The 22,493-nt window shown below is 39.1% G+C and overlaps 1 protein-coding gene across 1 annotated transcript; it reads right to left on the bottom strand.

Annotated features, from left to right (window-relative positions):
• Positions 1–16,647: 16,647 nt before the first annotated feature.
• LOC100753678 (putative vomeronasal receptor-like protein 4) lies at positions 16,648–17,613 on the bottom strand. The gene has a single exon (XM_027430244.1). The coding sequence runs from the start codon at positions 17,581–17,583 to the stop codon at positions 16,648–16,650; it is 936 nt and encodes a 311-aa protein (XP_027286045.1). The 5' UTR covers positions 17,584–17,613.
• Positions 17,614–22,493: the final 4,880 nt, after the last annotated feature.

Below are 22,493 nucleotides of genomic sequence, written 5' to 3'. Positions count from 1 at the left end.
CAGAGAGAGGAAGGGGGTGAGCACCAAGGACAAGCTTGCTTTCTGTGTAGGTATTTATTATTCCAGAAGAAAATAAGAAACTAGAATTAAGGAAATAATTTTGGTTTTATGTCAAATATTAAACATTTAAAGTTGGCTTCACTGGCTTACAATCATCTCTTGAACTTGATGTTGGATAAAAAACATGTTTCAACAACAAAAGTCAAGTGATCCAATTTGTCTTAAGGATTACAATTCCTAAACCCTGTTTCAGGTCACGGGGGACTGTACAACTCTTCTGTGTAGAGCCTCTTATATTTGTAATTGTTAAGACTCACTTTGTTACCTCCATGAACTAGCTCCCTGTTGGAGTCTCTCCTGACTGTGTATGGACTCCATTTTCTCTGCAGCACAGCTAGCTGTTCCCTGAGGTTCTGTCTAGGGGATTAAATGAAAAAAAAAAAGTGTTCCTTCAGACTCCTGAGTTCCTGTGTTAATATCTGTCTTTTCCCTACCATGAAAAAATATTGAAAAGATGACTATTAACAAACTAGACAGTGGCCCACACCAGAATCCAGACATGGGGCTGCTTCTAGTCTCCACGGTGTAAGAAACAATATCTGTTCCATTATCAGATACTGGGGTATTTTGTTACTGCAGATAGAGCTGACCAACAATCAGTGTCAGTCAGTCATCCATGGAAAGCTATTTATAGGCCAGGCAGTAGTGACGAATGCCTTTAGCACTCAGGAAGCAGAGACAGGCAGATCTCTGAGTTTGAGGCCAGCTTGGTCTACAGTGACTTCCAGGACAGGCTCCAAAGCTACAGAGAAACCCTGTCACAGCAAAAAACAAACAAAACCCCAGCTATTTCTAAAAGAAATAATAATGGGAGGCTGGAGAGATGGCTCAGTAAGAGCACGAGCTCTTGCAGAAGACCTGTGTTTAATCCCCATCACCTGCATGGTGGCTCACAACCCTCTATAACTCCACTTCCAGAAGAACCAGTGTCTTGCTTGCCCCCACGTGGTAGTGCAGTCATCCATCCACACACTTATAAAAAGAAAAAAAAAAAACAATTTTTTTTTTCATTTGAATTAGAAACAAGATTGTTTTACAGGTCAATGCCAGTTCCCTCTCCCCTACCCCCGCCCAACTAAAATCCTACCTATCCCATACCCTTTCTGCTCCCCAGGGAGGGTGAGGCCTTCCATAGGGTGTCTTCAGAGTCTGTCATATCCTTTGGGATAGGACCTAGGCCCACCCCCGTGTGTCTAGGCTCAGGGAGTATCCCTCTATGTGGAATGGGCTCCCAACGTCCATTCTTATGCTAGGGATAAGTACTGATCTACTACAAGAGGTCCCATAGATTTCCAAGGTCGTCTCACTGACACCCACATTCAGGGGGTCTGGATCAGTCCCATGCTGGTTTCCCAGCTATCAGTCTAAGGATCAAGGGCTCTCCCTTGTTCAGGTCAGCTGTTTCTGTGGGTTTCACCAGCCTGGTCTGCACCCCTTTGCTCATCACTCTTTCTTCTCTGCAACTGGATTTCAGTTCAGTGATTAGCTGTGGGTGTCTGCTTCTACTTCCACCAGCTGCTGGATGAAGACTCAAGGATGGCATATAAGTCAGTCATCAATCTCATTATCAGGGGAGGGCATTTAAGGTAGCCTCTGTTGCTTAGATTAAAAACAAGAATTTTTACAAACCTTTTCTTTTTCTTTACTGAAGGAAAATGCACCCAATATAAATTTAACTTTGTTTCCTTATATTTTAGACTTCTTGAGACAAAGTCTCCCACTGTAACCCAGTGTGGTTTTGAAATTCATGTAGCACAGGCTGTTCCAGAATTTTCGACCTCTCCTAATCCAGCCTTGCTAGTGCTGGATTTGCAGGCATGAACTACCAGGCATTGGTATTCCCTGCTTTCTGATACAGCTGGTCACACTACATACGCTGATAATGCTGTGCTGCTGTCCCCGCCATCCATTCCCATATACTGCTTCTTGTAAAACTCTTCCTGGAACAGTATGTTCCTGCTGCTCCTCCCTGAATCTGGAAGCTGACTCTGTCTCTCGTTTTGACTATTTCTAAGTATCCCATACAAATGAAATCACACTATTGGTCAGTTTGTCTATGTTTTATTATCCTGGTGTCCTCAGGTTTTACCCATATATCTCAGAATTCCCTTTTCAACTAGTAATATACTGTGTGTGTATAAACCACACTTTGTTTATCTGTTTCTCCATTTGTAAATGCTTAGGATGCTTCCATGTTTCAGCTAGTGTGAATAATGCAGTTGTGATTGTGGGTATGCATATATTTTGAGTTCAGGCTTTCAGTCATTTGGAGGATATACCCAAATGCACTGCAGGATTGTATAAAAATTTTGTTTTTTAATTTTTTGAGGAACCAGCATACTGTTTTCTGCAACAGTTTTTATTTTTAAGAACAGTCATATATATCACAACATAGCCAATTTATAGGTAAATTTCACTTTTCGTCTCTTCAACACATTAGCACTGGTAAGATGATGTGTATATGTGCCTCTTATTGGTTGACCAATAAAACACTGATTGCCTGGCAGACAATACAGGCAGGGCTCCCAGACGAGAATTCTGGAGAAAGGAGTCTTAGCATTCCAGAGGCAGAGGCAGGAGGAGCTCTCTGAGTATGAGGTCAGCCTGGTCTATGTAGAAGACCCTGTGTCTCAAAAGTTGAAAGAAAAGAAAGAGAAGGAAGGAAAGAGGGAGGGGGAGAAGGAAGGGAAGGAAGGAAGGAAGGAAGGAAGGAAGGAAGGAAGGAAGGAAGGAAGGAAGGAAGACTTAAAATTCCCTAAACCTCATAGTCTTAGCCAAGTATAAGAATCAGCTGGCAGCACCTCTTAAGATGGCAGGCTTCCTGGATCTGATGAATTACTAGACCTGTCAGGTGGGAGGTAGAAAATTCTTCCAAAGGACTTTTAATGCCTAGCAGGATTTATTAGCAGTGAATAGATTCTAGAAGCACAGAGGTCCCTAGCTTCTCTGAAGGCAGGAATGGGAGAGTGGGCCTGCTATACTCTGGGATTAGGAAAAGTACAGAGATGAGACTGCTAGCATTTCAGACCTTAAGTGGATCCTCAGAGACTTGATGTAAGAGCTGTGTTACCCAGTGAGCTTGTCCCTTTACAGGTTTCTATCTGTGTACAAAATTTGCTTGAGATAATTGGAGAACCACTAGAGACCCAAAGTTCAAACATAAAACTCCATAACAGCCACCAGAAAACATAGTGGAAGCACTTTACGGTATTGGTACAGACATTAGTTTTTGGACAGGACTCCAGGGCACAGCAAAGCCTGGCAAATAGCATTACATCAAACCCTAGCACAGCAAAGGGGATAACTACCACAATGAAAAACATACCCTACAGAATAGAGGAACTTATTTGTCAGTGTTTATTTCGGTAGAAATTGTGAAGGTTGGTTTAACAGCAACTTGCAGAAAATTAGAATCACCTGAGTAAGTGTCATCGCTGCATGTCCTGCCTAAACAACAGAATACACAGCTCAGGGTATGGTTATTTGATGTTTCAAATATAGAAGGGGTATCATTGGAAAGGACGTCTTTTGCCTTCTCCCCCTCTTTTTGATTTGGTATAGAAAACTTTGAACAATAACCATGGGTGATTTAGTATTCAATGGATGTTTTTCTGACTCTATCTCGTCGTCTTTTGTCTGTTTCTTTCCTCAATTAGCACTTCCCTTCTCACATACCAACCCAGATTAGCTGGCAGGACCACACACTTCCTGCTAATTACTACTTTCCTTTCAAGTCAACACATAGTGCTTTTTTTTTTTTTTTTTTTTTTTTTTTTTTTTTTTTTTTTTTTTTCCCTATTTCATTTGACAAAATCATGTGGTTCTATTCATTTTATTGCAAATGACAGATTTCACTCTTTATGGGTAATATCACACAGTACTCATAGTTTTAATTTGCATTTCTGTGATGACTGAAGATTTAGACTTTTTCATGTATTTGACACCTTAGGCCAAACATGCTGTTGCAGCTACATCTTAGGCCAGACATCTTTGTTGTTTCACCTGGAAAGAGCAAGGGCAGGTTAAAAAATCTCTGACCTTAAGTCAAAATGGAATGGAGTCAATTCTGTGGGCTCCCACAGGGAAGGGTGCTGAGGGAGGGTAGAGAAAAAGGAGAAGGGCTTATTTGACTAACACAGTATGTATAGAAGTACCGTAATGAGTAAATATGTTTCAAAAGCTAAATGTCTCTCAAGGTGTCCACCACATCACTCTGATCATTTGGTTTTAAGATAAAAATCTATAAGGACCAAGCCTCTACCTGCCTTTGCAACATCATTTTACTGTCTGCACCCTTTGTTAGTGTTCCTCATCCTGGTGAACTGAATGTTATATATTGAAATTCTGTGCCTCCTACATAAAACTGAAAACTGAACCTACTTTATTATTTAAACATTAACTGTTCCTCTCCTCCATTATGTACTCAACTATTATGGAACTCAAAATCATTATTGTGCCACTGACAGCATTAGTTTACTTTTTAAATATTTATTTTTAAGCATGTTTGGCTATATGCCATGTGTGCCCATGTGTGGCTCTGGCTGAGTGCAAGTATCCTGGGAGTTTACAGGTGGTTCTCAGCTAGTGATTGAACTTTGGCCCTCTACTAGAGCAGACATGCTCTCAACTACTGAGCCATCTCTCTAGCCTGGCAACAATTTTTTGATAGCAATTTTTATCCTGCTGGAAGAGATTTTCTTGAACTGAAAACAAATCTAATCCTAAATGTGTTTATACTTATGAAGAACCGTCTCTCAATTTCTGAGTCATTTTTGGGGAAAATGTTATTTGCTGTTGTAAGAAATATTAACTCTTTGATTTCAAGTCTTACTCTGACATGATATAGGTGATATATCACAGCCAAGGCTGCTGCAGCTGTTTCAAATGCTGTTAGTTTTGGGGACCTTCAACCCTTCTTCCACTGGTCACCTACTTTCTTTCACCTTGGTAAGAGCTCTCTAAACATAGCTGATATCTGTGATCTTAGCTAGGTGCTCCTGACTCAGCTCTAACAGGTTCATTACAGAGTCCAGATGCTCTTGTGCTACTCTGGGAAGAGCTTGCTGATGGCATCCTCCTGGGCTCTAGTGAAAGTCACAATCTACTTCAGGCTGCTAAGAGGCCAGCCTCAAGCCCTGACAAAAGGAATGACTCCCACCCCCTAATGTGAAGCACTTGAACACTTTGGCTAAGGTAGTCCAGGGTGGCAGTAGGGCCATGCTCAAGATGAGGAAGAAGTAGGTACCCACCATCAGCTCTTTCTATGTCTTTCTTTGCCCTCTTCCAGGCAGGACTGGAAGTTCTGGAAGCAGTCACACTTCAGTGACATTGGTGGATGGCCTTGGGTTCATCCACCAGATCAGGCCCTTTCTAAGTGTGACAGTGAAGTAAGTACTCCTGTATTTTAAAAAATATATGGGTGTTTTGTCTACATATATGTCTGTGTACCACGTTCATGCCTTGTGCCAGCAGAGGCTAGAAGATCCCTGAGAATGAATTAGGCAGTGGGGGGGCCACCATGTGGGTGTTGGAACTAAGCCCATATCCTCGGTAAGAGCAGCAAGTGCTCTTAGCGACTTTGTAACTACAGTATACTTACTATATGTGCCTACATCACCATTGTGATCTTTAGCATTATTATACTATTTGCCTTTTTGCTTGATTTTTCCCCCTTCAGTGTATTTTGTAGACCTCAATACCCATGAAATGCCTCATAAAACTGGTTGGGTAAGGACCACCTGTAGATTCTATTTGATTCTTGCAGATTGATTAGCTAAATCCAACTATACAAACCTGAACTGAAACAGCTAAATAGTTTTGTGCCTTACATTTTCAGTCTTTGTTCCTTTCTGAAGTGCCACATTTTCTGGTTGGAAGAGTGAAAGGCTAGCATTGAAGATGCACTGATGTGATATTGCAGAGTTGGAAGTTCAGCCCTCACCATATTTCATATCAAATACCAACTAGCTGAGAAGAAGTTGGTAAGTGCACAACATGGTATGCATGATCCTTAAGCATGGGACCCTTTGAGGAAAGACACATGTATATATGCTGGTCACCATAAACAATGTGATACTGGTTTTTAAAGAATAAATTTATTATGACCTTCAGGAGAAAATGTCTATTCACCAATCTTTATAGCAACTTTATTTATAATGGCCCAGTTTGGAAACAATCCAACAGCCTTTCAAAGAGCCAAACAGTTAAATAAACTGCAATAAAATACAATTAAGAGATACAAAGACAAAAACAATTTATGATACCAGCAATAATATGAATGAATCTCCAATTATTTGAATGGAAAAAAATCTCTAAGCTGTATGTCATATAGTCCTGATTGCACATCATTCCAAAAAAGAAGAAAAAGCTTAGAACTGGAGAATGGATAAGTGGTTGCTAGGTATTGCAGGGAGGCCAACAGGAGGAGACAATTGGTATGACTGTAAAGAGTATATATGGATCTTTATAGTAATGAACTGTTGTATGTCTTAATACTATCAATATTGACATCCTGGTTATGTGATTGGATATGACTTGGCACTCAAGGGTTCATGTATTAGAAGTTTAGTCCTTAATGTTATAATGAGAAATGATGGACTTTAAAAGGCTGGGCCTCTAGGACAGCTATCCTGTCATTAGAAGTGCTGCCCTGTGTAGGGAAAATGATCTAACCAAGGAAACACCCTGAGCAGAGCCAAAGAAACACACTTTGGCCCAGCAACAAGAACCAAAGAAATGTCCCCTGACTCTGAAACTAGTGCCAAAGAAACACACTTTGTCCCTAGATTCAGAGCCAGTGAAAGAAATGCACCTTGTCCCTAAAACTAGAGCCAGAAAGCAAAAAAGGGCCAGTAAAAAAAACACACTTTAGCCTTGAAACTAGAGCCCAAGCTGGCCCTAAGCCTATGCAGAAAATGAACCAATCCCTGAACAGAGAGCTAGCCAGTCAGTTCAGAGATTCAAACTTGACCAATCCCCTCCTAGCAGGCACCCACATTCAGAGGGCTTGGTTCGATCCAATGCTGGTTCCCCAGCTTTACAACTAGGATCTCCTTGCTCTCACTAGATCAGGTCAACTGTTTCTGCTGTTTCTCCAGCACTGTCTTGGCTCCTTTGCTCATCCCTACTCTCTCTCCGAAACTGGATTCTCGGAGTATGGCTCAGTGTTCAGTTGTGGGTGCCTGTTTCTGTTTCCATCAGCTACTGGATGAAGGCTCTAGGAATGGCAACCAAGATCGCCCTCAATCTCGTTATAGGGGAAGGGCATCAAAGGCAGTCTTTCTACCACTGCCTAGATTCTTAGTAGGGGTCATCCCTGTGAATCCCCTAACTTTTCTTCTGTGCCAGACCTTTCTCCAAACCTATACTGGCTCCCTCTATCAAGGCATCTCCTTTCTTGTCTCCTCTATTCCTTCCCTGTCTCAATCCTCTTGTTATTTCCTGTTCCCCACCCCCTTCTCTTATCCCCCTTCCCAACTCCCTCATCTCTCCCCCTTAGCTCCAAAATTGCTCAGGGGTACTTGTCCCCCTCCCCTTATTCAGGGAACCATGCATTCTTCTCTTTGGGTCCTCCTTGTTTCCTAGTTTCTCTGGTGGTGTGGATTGTAGGCTGATAGTCCTTTGCTCTAAGTCAAATATCTATATATGAGTGAGTACATACCATGTTTTTCTTTATGTGACTGAGTTACCTCACTCGGGATGGTTTCTTCTACTTCCATCCATTTGCCTGGGAATTTCAAGATTTCATTCTTTTTTTTTTTTTCCACAGAGTAATACTCCATCATGTAAATGTACCACATTTTCTCCATCCATTCTTTGGTTGAGGGGCTTCTAGGTTGCTTCCAGGTTCTAGCTATTACACACAATGCTGCTATGAACATAGCTGAACATATGTCCTTGTTGGATGAATGTGCATTCTTTGGGTATATGGCCAAGAGAGGAATTGCTGGATCTTGAGGTACAATGATTGCCATTTTCCTGGGGAAACAACAAACTGATTTCAAAAGTGGTCATACAAGTTGGCACTCCCACCAGCAATGGAGTAGTGTTCCTCTTTCTCCACATCCTTTCCAGCATAGACTGGTCATTGGTGTTTTTGATTTTAGCCATTCTGGCTGGTGCAAGACAAAATCAGAAATGAAAAGGGGACATAACAACTGACACTGAGGAAATCCAAACAATCATCAGGTCATACTTTGAAAACTGGTACTCCACAAAATTCGAAAATGTAAAAGAAATGGAAAATTTTCTGGATAGATATTACTTACCAAAACTAAATCAAGAATAGATAAGCAATTTAAATAGACCTATAACCCCTAATGAAATAGAAGCAGTCATCAAAAGTCTCCCAACCAAAAAAAGCCCAGGGTCAGACGGTTTTCAGTGTAGAATTCTACCCTAAATTCAAAAAAGAGCTAACATCAGTACTCTTCAAATTGCACCACACAATAGCAACAGAAGGGACATTGCCAAATTCTTTTTAAGAGGCTACAATTACCTTGGTAACCAAGCCACACAAAAACACAACTAAGAAAGAGAACTACAGACCAATCTGCCTCATGATCATTGATGCAAAAATGCTCAACAAAATACTGCCAGATCATATCCAAGAACACATCCACCATGATCAAGTAGGCGTCATCCCAGGGATGCAGGAATGGTTCAACATATGAAAATCTATCAATATAATCCACCATATAAACAAACTGAAAAAGACAAACCACATGATCATCTCACTAGATGCTGAAAAAGCCTTTGACAAAATCCAGCACCCCTTCATGATAAAGGTCTTGGAGTGACCAGGAGTAACAGGAACATATCTAAACATAATAAAGGCAATATACACCAAACCAATAGCCAACATCAAACTAAATGGAAAGAAACTGCATGTGATTCCTCTAAAATCAGGAACAAGACAAGGCTGTCCACTCTCTCCATATCTCTTCAATATTGTACTTGGAGTCCTATCGAGAGCAATAAGACAACAAAAGAAGATCAAGGGGCTACAAATTAGAAAGGAAGAAGTCAAACATTCACTATTTGCACATGATATGATAGTTTACATAAGTGACCCAAAAATCTCTACCAGGGAACTCCTAGAACTGATAAACAGCTTCAGCAAAGTACCAGGATAAAAAAATTAACTCAAAAAATATCAGTAGCCCTACTATATGCAGACGATAAATGAGCTGAGAAAGAAATCAGAGAAACATCACCTTTTACAATAGCCACAAACAACATAAAATATCTTGGAGTAACACTAATCAAACAAGGGAAAGACCTGAATAATAAGAACTTTGAGTCTTTTAGGAAAGAAATTAAGGAAGATACCAGAAAATGGAAAGATCACCCATGCTCTTGTATAGAATCAACATATTAAAAATGGCAATCTTGCCAAAATCAATCTACAGATTCAGTGCAATCCCCATCAAAATCCCAACACAATTCTTCACAGACTTTGAAAGAACAATACTCAACTATATATGAAAAAACAAAAAACCCAGTATAGCCAAAAATAACCGTGTACAATAAAGCAACTTCTGGAGGCGTCGCTATCTCTGACTTCAATCTTTATTCAATCACTTAGTGGGGAGACCCACTTCTAATCTGTATCTTTGAGGTAGGAAGATAGCCCTTTCATCCAGCTCTTTTAGGAAGATCTACCTTCTATCTGAACATGCCTTCTATTGGTAGCCTGTTTAAAGGACATGGAGAAAGGAAGCTTTCTCTCCCTTGCCGGATTGCTCTTGCCAGAAAATTTATTCCTTCACTGATATTAGAGCCTACTTTTCCAGGAATCCTTCATATACTGAAGACAACCACATCCAGCCTCGATGGGAGATGGCATTCTGTAAACATGTCTCTCTTATTGGTTGATGAATAAAACACTGTTGGCCAATAGTGAAAAAAGACAGGCTCGACTAGGAGACAAGGAGGATTCTGGGAAATGTAGTGAGGAGAAATAACCATGTGATTTCAGGAAGAGGGGATGCATGAGTTTGGTGTTCTCGGTAAGATAAGACCTTGTAGAAATACATATATTAGTAGTTATGGTTTAATACTTAAGGCAGATCTAGCCAATAAGAAGCCCTAGATATTGGCCGACAGCATGTCTCATGTGTTATTTGGGGGCTGTGAGGCAGCTGTGGAACCAGGAAGAAATTCTGTAACAGCCTAACAACTACTGGATTCTTGGGCCTTCCATTAGAAGACAGCCATTGTTGTACTAGATGGACCACAGTCTATAAGCCATTCTAATAAATCTCATAGATAGATAGATAGATAGATAGATAGATAGATAGATAGATAGATAGATAGATAGATAATAGATGATAGGTAGACAATAGAAAGAGAGAGAGAGAGATAGATACATAGGTAGATTGAGATACATAGATAGAGATACATAGGTGGATTCTATGAATTCTGTTCTCCTAGAGAACATTGACTAATACAGAAAATAAGTCACTAAAATTTTCAACAGGAAAATCTTACCTCTGATAAAAACTTTCATCAAAGTAGCTGAATTCAAAATTAACATATAAAAATCAGTAGCCATCCTTATATGCAAATGACAACTGAACTGAGAAAGAAATCGGGAAAATAACATCCTTCACAATAACTTAAAATAACAAAAAATTTCATGGGATAACTCTAACTAAACAAATGAAAGACTTCTATATGATAAAAACTTTAAAACATTGAAGAAAGGTATGGAAGAAAATATCAGAAGATGGAAAAAATCTCCCATGCTCATGGATTGGTAGGATTAACATAGTAAAAATGGCCATCCTACCAAAAGCAATATACAGATTCAATTCAAAACTCCCACACAATCTTCACAGGAATTGAAAAGATAATTTTCAGTTCCATATGGAAATAAAACACTCAGGAGAGCTAAAACACTCCCAAATGATAAGAGAACTACTGGAGGTATCACCATCTCAAACTCAATTTTTACTATGGAGCTATGTTAATAAAAACAGCATAGTATTGGCACAAAAACAGACATATTCATGAATGGAATCAGATTGAAGACACAGACATAGGCCCACACACCTATGGATATTGTTGATGTTTTGTTCTTTTGGCTTTTTTGAGTGGCCCACCATTCAGCTCCCAAATAAATCACACATGGAGGCTCATTCTTACTTATGAATGACCAACCTTAACTTGGCTTGTTTCTAGCTAGCTTTTCTTATCTTAAATTAATCTGTCTACTTTTTCCCTCTGGGCTTTTATCTTTTTATTTCTGTTTATCTTTTTTCTTTTTTACATCATGGCTGGCTGGATGGCTAGGTGGCTTGTCGTCCTCTCCTTGTTTTCTTACTCTCATTTCTCCTTTTATTTATCCTCTTTGCCAGTCAGCCCCACCTATCCTTACTCCTGCCTCTCTATGGCCATTCAGCTCTTTATTAGATCATCAGGTGTTTTAGACAGGCAAAGAATCAGAGTTAACAAATGAAGCATAAACAGAAGTTACACACCTTAAAATAATATTCCCCAACACACAGACACCTAATTTTTGATGAAGCCAGAAATGCACACCGGAAAAAAAAGACAGCATCTTCAACAAATGGTGCTGGTAAAATTGGATGGCCACATGTAAAAGAGTGCAAACACATCCATAATTATCACACTGCACAGAACTCAACTACAAGAGGATCAAACACCTCAACATAAGACCAGATATTCTCATAGAAGAGAAAGAAGGGAATAGCCTTGAACTCATTGGCAAAAGAAAACACTTTCTGAACAGGACACCATTAGTACAGGTACTATGAACAACAATTAATATCAGGACCTCATGAATCTGAAAACCTTCAGTATGACAAGACACCATCATCCACAAAAAGCAGAAGGCTACAGAATGGGAAAACACTTTTACTGACCACACATCTGATAAAGAAATAATCTACAAAATACAGAAAGAACTTGAAAAGTAGACAACAAGCAAATAACCTAATTTAGAAGTGAGGTACAGAGAAGTTGCAAAGAGGAAACACAAATATCTGATAATCAGCTAAAGAGCTTTTCAGTATCCCTAGTCATCAAGGAAATGCAAATCAAAACTACTTTGAGATTTCATCTTACACCAGTCAGAATGTCCAAGATCAATAAAAAATAAAAGCTTATGATTGGGAGGATATAGAGTAAAGAGATCACTCATCCATTGCTGTTGGGAGTGTAAACTTCAAGGTCCACTGTGAAAATCAGTGTGGCAGTTCCTCATGAAACTGGGAATAGATCCAGCTATACCATTATTGGGCTGATACCCAAAAGACACTTCATCCAACTACAGGCACTCTTGGTTAACCATGTTCATTGTTGCTCTGTTCACAATATCCAGAAATTGGAAACAACCTAAATGTCCACCCATGAATGAATGAATAAAGAAAATGTGGTACGTTTACGAACTGGAATATTACTGCCATTTAAAATAATGGAACCACAAAATTGCAGGTAAATGGAGAAAACTAGAAAAAAAAGTGATTCTGAATGAGGTCGCCCAGACCCAGGAATACAAATGCAGCATGTACTTGATTATATGTGGATTTTTAGCAGTTAAGTCATTGATGATAAGCTACAGCACATATAACCACAGAAGTTAGGTATAGAGTAGGGGAGTAGAAAGTGGATAGATCTCCTTAGGAAGGGCAGAGAGAAGAGATAGTGATGGATGGATGGAGGGAGTTGGAATGGGAGGGTCAAACAGGGATAGAGAGGAAAGTGGAGGAATGAAAGGCAATGAATAGAGAAATAACTAAATCTAAGGAACTTTTGAGGAGTTGTATTGGAACCTAATACACTTGGAACTTGCATATATATGAAGGTGATCCAAATGAAATAACCATTAACAAGGAAGACAGAATCCCAATAGGACATATCTATTCACCAAGTGAAGATATAACAGGAATGGGTTATATCAATGGAGTTATTGGACAAATATGCCCCAATGGAAACTGCAAAACAACCCAGACTATTGCCAAGGCTATTGGTTATTCTACACAAAATGATAGTTAGGCCTTATTGCTGAAGACAACACCTACACAAATCATTGAATGTGGAAAATTTCAGCTGGTACCTATCCAGAACCTTCACTCCTGTGGATTAGTGTTCATCACTCTGGAACGTACTCTGAACACTATGAAAAGAGAAAAATAAACACGAACCCACTTAGTAACACTTCAGTCTACAAAGGTGACCTGCCTGCAAGATATGCTGGTGTAGTTTTCCCACAAAGCCTGTGGGAGTAACCAACCAATATTTGATTTGATTTAAAGCATGTACTCTGTGAGATAAAACCCAGACTTGGCACTGTGTGGGTGGATAAGAACCAGAGATTAGATTGGTCATGGACCTAGAAGAAACCAAATACTACTTTTCTGCTAAAAGAATGTAGCAATAAAATGACTCCTAATGGCATTCTGCTATACTCATAGATCAGTGCCTTGCTCAGCCATCATCAGAGAAGCTTCCTCCTGGAGCAGATGGGAAAAAATACCGAGATCCACAGCCAGAAAATATGCAGAGAGAGACCTCAAAAGCACTAAATGGGATGTCTCCATCAATTCTTTCCCCTCATGGCTCAGGAAACTGTGAAAGAGGAGGTAGGAAGAGTGTGAGAGCCAGAGGGATTGAGAACACCAAGGAAACAGGGCCTTCTACACATATCACACCAACACATAACAGAGACTGTAGCAGCATGCACAGGACCTGCACAGGTCTGCACCAGATGGAGCCCTAGAGCTGAGAGGACAAGTGGACATAGGCCCTCACTCCTAACCCAGAAACTATCTCCATTTCATAGCCACTTGCAAATGAAAAATAAGTTTTCTCCAAGGGAGTTTCACTGGGAATAAAAAGAAATCTCTTTTTTTTTTGCTATTATTTTTTATTTGAATTAGAAACAAGATTGTTTTACATGTCAATCCCAGTTCCTACTCCCTCCCCTCCTCCCCTACCACTCCCCCCAACTAAAACCATACCTATCACATATCCTTTCTGCTCCCCAGGGAGGGTGAGGCCTTCCATAGGGGATCATCAGAATCTATCATATCCTTTGGGATAGGGTATGGCCCACACCAGTCTGTCTTGGCTCAGGGAATATCCCTCTATGTGGAATGGGCTCCCAAAGTCCACACCTATGTTAGGGATAAGTACTGAACTACTACAGGAGGTCCCGTAGATTTCCAAGGTCTCCTCACTGAAACCCATGTTCCTGGCACCTGGATCAGTCCCATGCTGGTATCCTAGCTATCAGTCTGGGGACCAAGAGCTCCTCATTGTTTAGGTCAGCTGTTTCTGTGGTTTCAACAGCCTGGTCTGGGCCCCTTTGCTCATCACTTGTTCTCTGCAGCTGGATTCCAGTTCAGTTCAGTGATTAGTTGTGAGTTTCTGCTTCTACTTCCACCAGCTGCTGGATGAAGGCTAAAGGATGCTATATAAGACAGTCATCCATCTCATTATCAGGGGAGGGCATTTAAGGTAGCCTCTCCTCTGTTGCTTAGATTGTTAGCTGGTGTCATCTTTGTAGATCTCCAGACATTTCCCTAGTGCCTGATTTCTCTGTAAACCTAAAATGTCTCCCTCTATTATGGTATCTCCTTTCTTGTTTTCTTCTATTCTTCCCCCAACTCAACCTTTGTGATCCCTCATGTCCTCCTCACCCCTCCTCTTCTCCCTTTCTCATTCTCCTAGCTCCCTCCACCCCTCCCTTGCTCCCAATGCTCAAGAGATCTTGTCCCTTTCCCCTTCTCCAGGGGAGCATGTATGCCTCTCTTAGGGTCCTCCTTGTTTACTAGCTTTTCTGGCAATGTGAATTGTAGTCTGGTAATCCTTTACTCTATGTCTAAAATCCACATATGAGTAAGTACATACCATGTTTGTTTTTTTGTGATTGGGTTCCCTTGCTCAGAATGTTTTCTTCTAGTTCCATCCATTTTCCTGCAAATTTCAACATTCCATTGTTTTTTTTTTCTGCTGAGTAGTACTCCATTGTGTAAATGTACCACATTTTCTCTATCCATTCTTCAGTTGAGAGGCATCTAGGTTGCTTCCAGGTTCTAGCTATTACAAATAGTGCTGCTATGAACATCATTGAACAGATATCCTTGTTGTATGAATGTGCTTCTTTTGGGTATATGCCTAAGAGTGGGATTGTTGGATCTTGTGGTGTACTAGGGAATACAAACCAATCTTAAGGCTAGGTTCCATGCCCTGCAGTAGATAATGAACACAAAGCAATCTAAATGGAATCTTCACACCTCTTTATGTCTATAGAATGGCTTTTGTTTTTGTTTAATGGGATTTCTATGTGTAAAAATACGTGTGTTTCTTGTGCTTTTACTTTGGCTCTTTTTTTCCTATTCTAAGTTACTTGTTTTCATTTTATCTTAGTGTTGTTTATTGGAGGGGAGGTGGAAGGAACTGAGAGGAGTAGGGGGAAGGGAAACCTAATCTGAATATATTGTATGAAACAAATCTAAGGAAAAATGCTCTAAAAAGGTGGGGCATGGTGGTGAATACTTTTAATCCCAGAATTGTAGCTGCAAAGAACCAAGAATGCCTGGGGCTACCATCTTGGCCTGTTTGGTAAGCCCCAGGTTACAATAAGAGATGCTCTCCCAAAACACAAGGTGAAAGGCTTCTGAAGAACAAGAGCCAAGGTTGTCTCCTGGCCTGCAGTGTCCATACTCACACATCCTTCATCTGTGCACACATGCATGCATACATATACACAAGAAACACACTGGACAATATGAATGTATATTTTTACCTAACAATAACATTGCAGTAAGCATAGATGAAATGAAATGAAAATACACAGGCACATGAAAACTTCATGTCAGAGTCATTAAGTAACTTTAGTGAAAAAGTGGAAAATTGAAATTTACTTCATTTTTACGAGCCCACAGAAATTACTATTAGGAAACAGAATTAAAACTAAAATCAGATATTTTAACTAACCATTTGTTTGTTTGTTTGTTTGTTTGTTTGTTTGAGACAGGGTTTCTCTGTTGATTTGGAGCCTGTCCTGGAACTTGCTCTGTAGACCATGCTGGCCTTGAACTCACAGAGAATTGCTGGACTCTGTCTCCCAAGTGCTGAGATTAAAGGCATGCGCCACCACCACCTGGCTTATTTTAATTCTCGATTAGTAAGAGTAGATTAAAATATTTTCAAAGCAAAAGTTTTAAAAGTCACTATCAAAAAGTAACCTCAGCATCAAGAGAACATTTATGTAAAAAGGAAAGAGTAAAAGACTTCCTGTGGAAATATCAACTATGGTTTACAATGAACATAAAGAACTATACAGTACTTGGCAGCAGAATTGTCACAAGAATGTATATGTATTATACCACAAAAAATGTAATTAAATATATGAAGAATCATGATTTGCTACTTGGATTATTAATCAGTTAAAGAAAAATCTGTTTATTAGAATGAATTATTGTGCTGAACCAGCATGACTCCTTACAACTCTCTGTAACTCCAGTTTCAAGAGATTCTATGACCTCTTCTGGCCTCTGTGGGCACCAGGAATGCATGGAACAACATTCAATCACAAAAATTAAAATAAATGAATTTTTAAACAAGAAAAAAATACACATTTAAAAAAATCTGGTGGCACTTTGACCGTAAATTTTTCAGCATATTGATTATTCTGTTATCAGAACTGATTTGGACCAAAGGAGTAATTGTGGGATAGGCATTCACCACAAACTTCTGAACAGTCAGGATGACTGGGTGGTACATCCATAATAGACCTGAGGTAGATGAGATGATGAAGTCCACCCAGTATGTGACCACAAATAAAACCACAAGCAGCAAGATGGTCTGGGTGGCCCTTTTCTCAGGGGATGCTCTCAGGTGGCTGACAGGGTTGTGAAGATATTTGCACTGCCTCTGATGTCTAAACAAGGTAATCACCATGTATGCACTTGTGGTCAGCATAACTCCTACAAGAAATACATCTCTGGAGGTTGTCACTGTTAAAATCAGTGCCCTGATGATATTGTTCATGGGGAAGATCGAGCAGGATTTAGTGACTTTAATCTGGTTAGTCTCACTCACATTGGTAAAAGCACCAACATAGAAGATCAGGTTGCTACTGAATGATAAATTGAAAGACCAAATGTAGAAGAAGGCATAGGTCATGTATTTTTTTAGCTTAAGTTTAAAGTTTGCCAAGAAAGAGGTACTGGGACTGATAGTGACAGCCTGGAACACACTCAGGAGGCAGGTGATGCAGATGGAGAGGCCTCTCATCACTCTGTGTATGTAAAAAGTTGCCTTACATTTGAAGTCATTGTCAAAGTTCAGTGACTGAAATATATCTGTAAGCCACATATCCCCTCCAGTGAGGACCAGCATTATGTGGATGAAGGGCAGCTGACAGGAGATCAGGTCCATGAGCTTAGATTTATGAACTAGAATTATGAAAGTATAGAAAAAAACGAGAAATACATTGGCAAGGACTCCAAGTCCAGCTTGGAAATAAAGGACATTCTTTAATGAGGACATAAATGGAAAGTATAGTCATCTTAACATCATAGTGGAAACATATTTCACATACCTGGAAAAATAATAGAGTACACATCAAACTTGTGATTCAATGGTCAATATGTTTATATCATCATTCTATTTTACTTACTTATTCTTGATTCACCTGTCACTTTACTTTTGATGTTCCAGAGTGGACATGGCCAATATTTCTATACACCCTCCATGTACTTACTGTATATATAGCTTATTATAGATAATAAATGCACTGAGGTCACAGTCTATATAGAGCTTACAATTCAAGTGCCTATATTGCACCTGAAACTCATGTCTCAGTAATCCAATCCTATTGATTTATATTGCCTTATTTTATACTTAACACCTGAAACAATAGTGATGTACACAATATTAGTCACACTTGTACAAATGAACAAAAATTGTGCTGATCTGGGAAAGAATCACAAAAGAAATCCAAAAACTCAGGTGAGTCATTCTTGTAATCAATAATTTTCATAACTCTATTTTGCAACTATTCATGTTTTGCCTCATAATTCTAATGGAATCACAGTGACAAATTTATGATAACCCCGCTATTTTAATCAGTAAAATGTCTACCTCAATTCATAATCAAAGACATAGGAAAAACTGGAGACCATTACTGCACTTTCCACCCTCTAATGTATAACCATTGTGGTTATACATGGTCCTACATATCTCTCAGGTTACTTCCCATCCCATTTAAACCTTTTGTGAACTACGTTTCAAGTTTAAAGAACTAACTTCCAGCTATCATGACAAACACTATTTTTCTTTTCTTTGGGGAGGATTTAAATTGTTAATAGTGTGAATCCTGTGACTTCTTCAGCAATTCATATTATTATTTTTCCAAACTACATCCTCCTTATGTATTTATCTCCATTCCCCTTTGCTAAGGAGCCTCCCCACCAGTTTTTCTATTTCCCCAATCAAATCAATTGTATTATGCTATTTCCCTTTACCCAATTCCCACCTTCTTCTGGATTTACCCTCCTCTCTCTCCCTAAGAATCCCCCTTATCCCATTTCCCTGATCAGAATACTTGTACCCTTTTATTACTTGTCCCCTCTCCACTGTTCCCCACCACCACCAACCCTATCCTGGCAATTGTCCCTTTTTGTTTACCTGCTTTCTGAAGTTATTACAGGCTACATGCTCACATGTGACTATGTGGAGCTAAGATCCTCCAACAAGAGAGAACATGCAACACTAAGACAAATGCTATTTTCAAAAACTCTGACAAACTTGAATTTGCTGAAGATAACCACATAGTGATCCTCTTTTGGAATTTGTTTTAAAAAAGATTCCTTCCCATGCAGTGGAAATCAAGGTCTCCAGTGTTATTATATGTCATCAGTACCCAAACAGATTTTACAGGTTCACTCAACAGTCTTACCTTTGGTGATCTGGCCTGGTGACCAGTGGCACTATTTCATCAAATTAATATAATTCAGCACTTTAGGATTAGCTCTGTGATAAATAGAAAACAATTATCTTGACTCAGTCCTTGTGAGAAAAAGAGTGCCCAATTCCATTTTCAAGTTCATTACTATATTCCACATATCTAAATTAATGCATGCATGGATGGATAGAAATGATGAGGACCTGGGTGGTGGTGGCACATGCCTTTAATCCCAGAGCTAAGGAAGTAGCAGTAGGCAGATATCTGTGAGTTCCTGGCCAGCCTGGTTAACAGAGTGAGTTCCAGGACAGCCAGAGCTACACGGAGAGACATTGTCTCAAAAAAGACAGGAAGGAAGAAAGGAGGGAAGGAAGGAAGAGAAAGAAAGAAAGAAAGAAAGAAAGAAAGAAAGAAAGAAAGAAAGAAAGAAAGAGGAAAGGAAGAAAGAAATAATGCAGACGTTAGTGGGTGAACTCACTCTAAAACCTTCCCATGGATATGAAACACATTAACATACATTTTATAACTACAGGATTTTTGCTCTTAAAAAGATTAATCTAGTAAATGAATAGATTCATCCCAATTGCCAGCCAAACATCTCTCATTCTCTCACCAGCATAAGTTTACAGTAGCTGTACAGTAATGTTCTGTGTTTTAAAAGATACAGAATAGGTATTGGAAACATGGCTCGGTGTTAAGAGTTCTTTTCTCTCTTGGGGACGACCTGAATTTGATTCTCCCACCAATGACATGGTGGGTCATGACCATCTGAAACTAGTTCCAGGATATCTATGGTCTTCTTCTGAGTCAGACAAGCAGCTGGTGAGCAGACATACTTGCAGGCAAAACAGTCATGTATAAAAAATAAAATAATAAATGTTAATAAATAAAAGCTCCAGGATAATATTTAATTCAAGTGTTGGTCTCCAAATACTAAGAACAGTAGCTCAATTCCAACTTTAAAATTCTAAATGGTCAAACCACACAATTATAATGATTTATTATTAATTATATATCTACAACTTATTAATATACAACATGTATTATAAACCATAAAAAGAGGAAAACATAATATAAAAGATAATAATCTAAATTTTTCTTATACAATATATGCACTTCAACCTCTCTATTTCATATCCATTGCTTTATAAATGTGCAGCAATACAGAAAATGGCACAAATTCTAAATAATCAAGTGGCATCTTTCTCTTAGGGTTCACCCGAGTTGAAACTGGACCAGAAAAGTCCATAGCTACCATAGCTACAAACTGAGGTATATATTCATTTATATAATCACTGAGAAAATTCATTTGTTTTATATGAAAAAAATTTGCAATGTTTAGATCAACCTAAGTATTCTGCACATTCTACAAAAGCCCCTAAAACAAAGACATACATACCCTCGAGCTCTGTGGTTTTGTTTGTGCTTCTGTTTTTAAGACAGGACCTCACTCTTCAGAGGACACTGGCCTTGACCTTGCTATGTAGCCCAGGATGTTCTCAAATTCATGTTCCTTCTGCTTCTGTCTCCTAATGCTGGAGTAACTTAGTATGCACACCAATCCAAGACGTTTATTTTCATTTAAATTTTAACTATTTATTAGACATTTTTAATTGATGTCTCTGGCAGTTCCCTAACAAAAGAACAAAAAGAATTATCCTAAGGTAATACAACCAGGAACCCATAGAATAGAAGAAAAGACCAGAGATAGAGTCTACAAAGTACTACAGTGCCAAGGAGAATTGGACCTTCTATGACACACTGTATAAACACCTCAAAGTCTGTAGGAGGGTAAAGGTTGGGGCTACTCAAGCTGATAGGAAAAACTGGAGCACAGTTAGAGTCAACACTGAAGGTGGTGGTTACTGATCTTTCTGGATTTCCCCATAGTTGTAATATTTAGTTGTAAGTATGTTGTAAAACCCAAAGTATGTCCACAAATATTCATAATGGTGGAGAAGCCATCACCATTAAATCAACCTAAACTAAAAGACTAAGCAGTCTGCAAGTAGCTGCCTGAAGAAATATGCAAAAAAAAAAAAACAAAAACCCAAGAGCTGCTTCCTGCTCAGCTCCACATTCCCTGAAGAAAATCAACTTTACCCCTTCATAATCACAGTATTGGATTTTAAAACAGTCTTGTTTTATGAATTTATGATGGTCTTTTCTTTCTGCTTTGCGGAGATAATAAAATAATGAACATACAATCATATTAGATCAAGTATCATTTTCACTTTAATTTTTACCATATTTAGGGAGTAATGGCCAAAGAGCAATATGACTGGTCAAAGAGAACATGAAGTGATTATGTGACATCCAGATGACATGATAACATGGTGTTGGCTCTCAGCAACATTAATAAGTCAACAGGAATGTCAGGAAGATGAATACCTTCGCCACCCAAACTAGTTCCATGAGAGGATCTTCAGAAACACATAATGCCAGCAAGAAAACACGATTAGTAGTTAATAAGGTATTAATTCTTAGCAATTACTTGATCTTCTTAAATAGTTTAAATGTATAAGTGATTTTTGAAAATTGAGTTTAGCACAGGTGCCTCTGGAAGCACACAGACACTGACTAGAATATGATAATCTCACAGTTATGAGCCAGCTCCCCTGAGATGAAGCAGCAGCACCGGAAGTCTGTCACTGCAGAGACTGTGGGAAAGCAGTCAGACCCAGAGCTTGATCACACGTAACATGTTGCGGATATGGAAAAGATGTGAAAATGTTCAGGAAGTAAGTGTGTGTGTGTGTGTGTGTGTGTGTGTGTGTGTGTGTGATATTATTGGACAACAAAGAATAAGAATAGAGCAATAGTATAATGTGTGCCAGGGCTACAAATGTGAACACCTGTACATCACTTGAGTGAAACACTTTGGGTTGTATCAAATATTTTCATGTAATAAAATGAACTTTAAGGAAAATGGAGAGTGTGTCCTCTGTTTTCTGGTTGACTTGATCAGAGTTATGGGCCCTGCCTAGTCCACCAGACCAGACTTTTAAAGTAAAATTTTCAAAACAAATGAAAGTTCCCTAATGCTTGCAACATTAACTCATATTTCTAACAATTGGGTTTTGTGTTGTTGATACTCTGTGGCCAGTGACTTAATGACAGTTATTGGCTTCATTTTGTTCCATTTCATTGAAAATGATTTCAAAATTCTACACTATATATTTTCTGCTTTGATTTTGTTGTATTTCTCTGTGAGAGAGAGGGTCTCACTCTGTAGGTCAAACTGACTTCAGTCAAACTCACCAGGCTCTCCCCTTAGCCTTCAAAATTTTGGGATCATAGGTGATTTTGGGATCATAGGTGAATGCCACCACATCCACCTTCATTTCCATTTAATCTATATACATTAGTAAGTGATGATGAAGTAAGCAAGATGAAATGCACTTGTGATCTTCAGCAGCTAAATTTACATTTCTTGGTATTTTTTTGTGAATGTGTATTTTGCAACTATTAGAGAAGATACTGGGGATTTTGG

Source organism: Cricetulus griseus, chromosome 8 (genome assembly GCF_003668045.3).
Source record: "Cricetulus griseus strain 17A/GY chromosome 8, alternate assembly CriGri-PICRH-1.0, whole genome shotgun sequence".
Taxonomy (NCBI): domain Eukaryota; kingdom Metazoa; phylum Chordata; class Mammalia; order Rodentia; family Cricetidae; genus Cricetulus; species Cricetulus griseus.
Note: the sequence above shows the minus strand (reverse complement) of the source record. Positions and strands in the feature narration are given on the sequence as shown.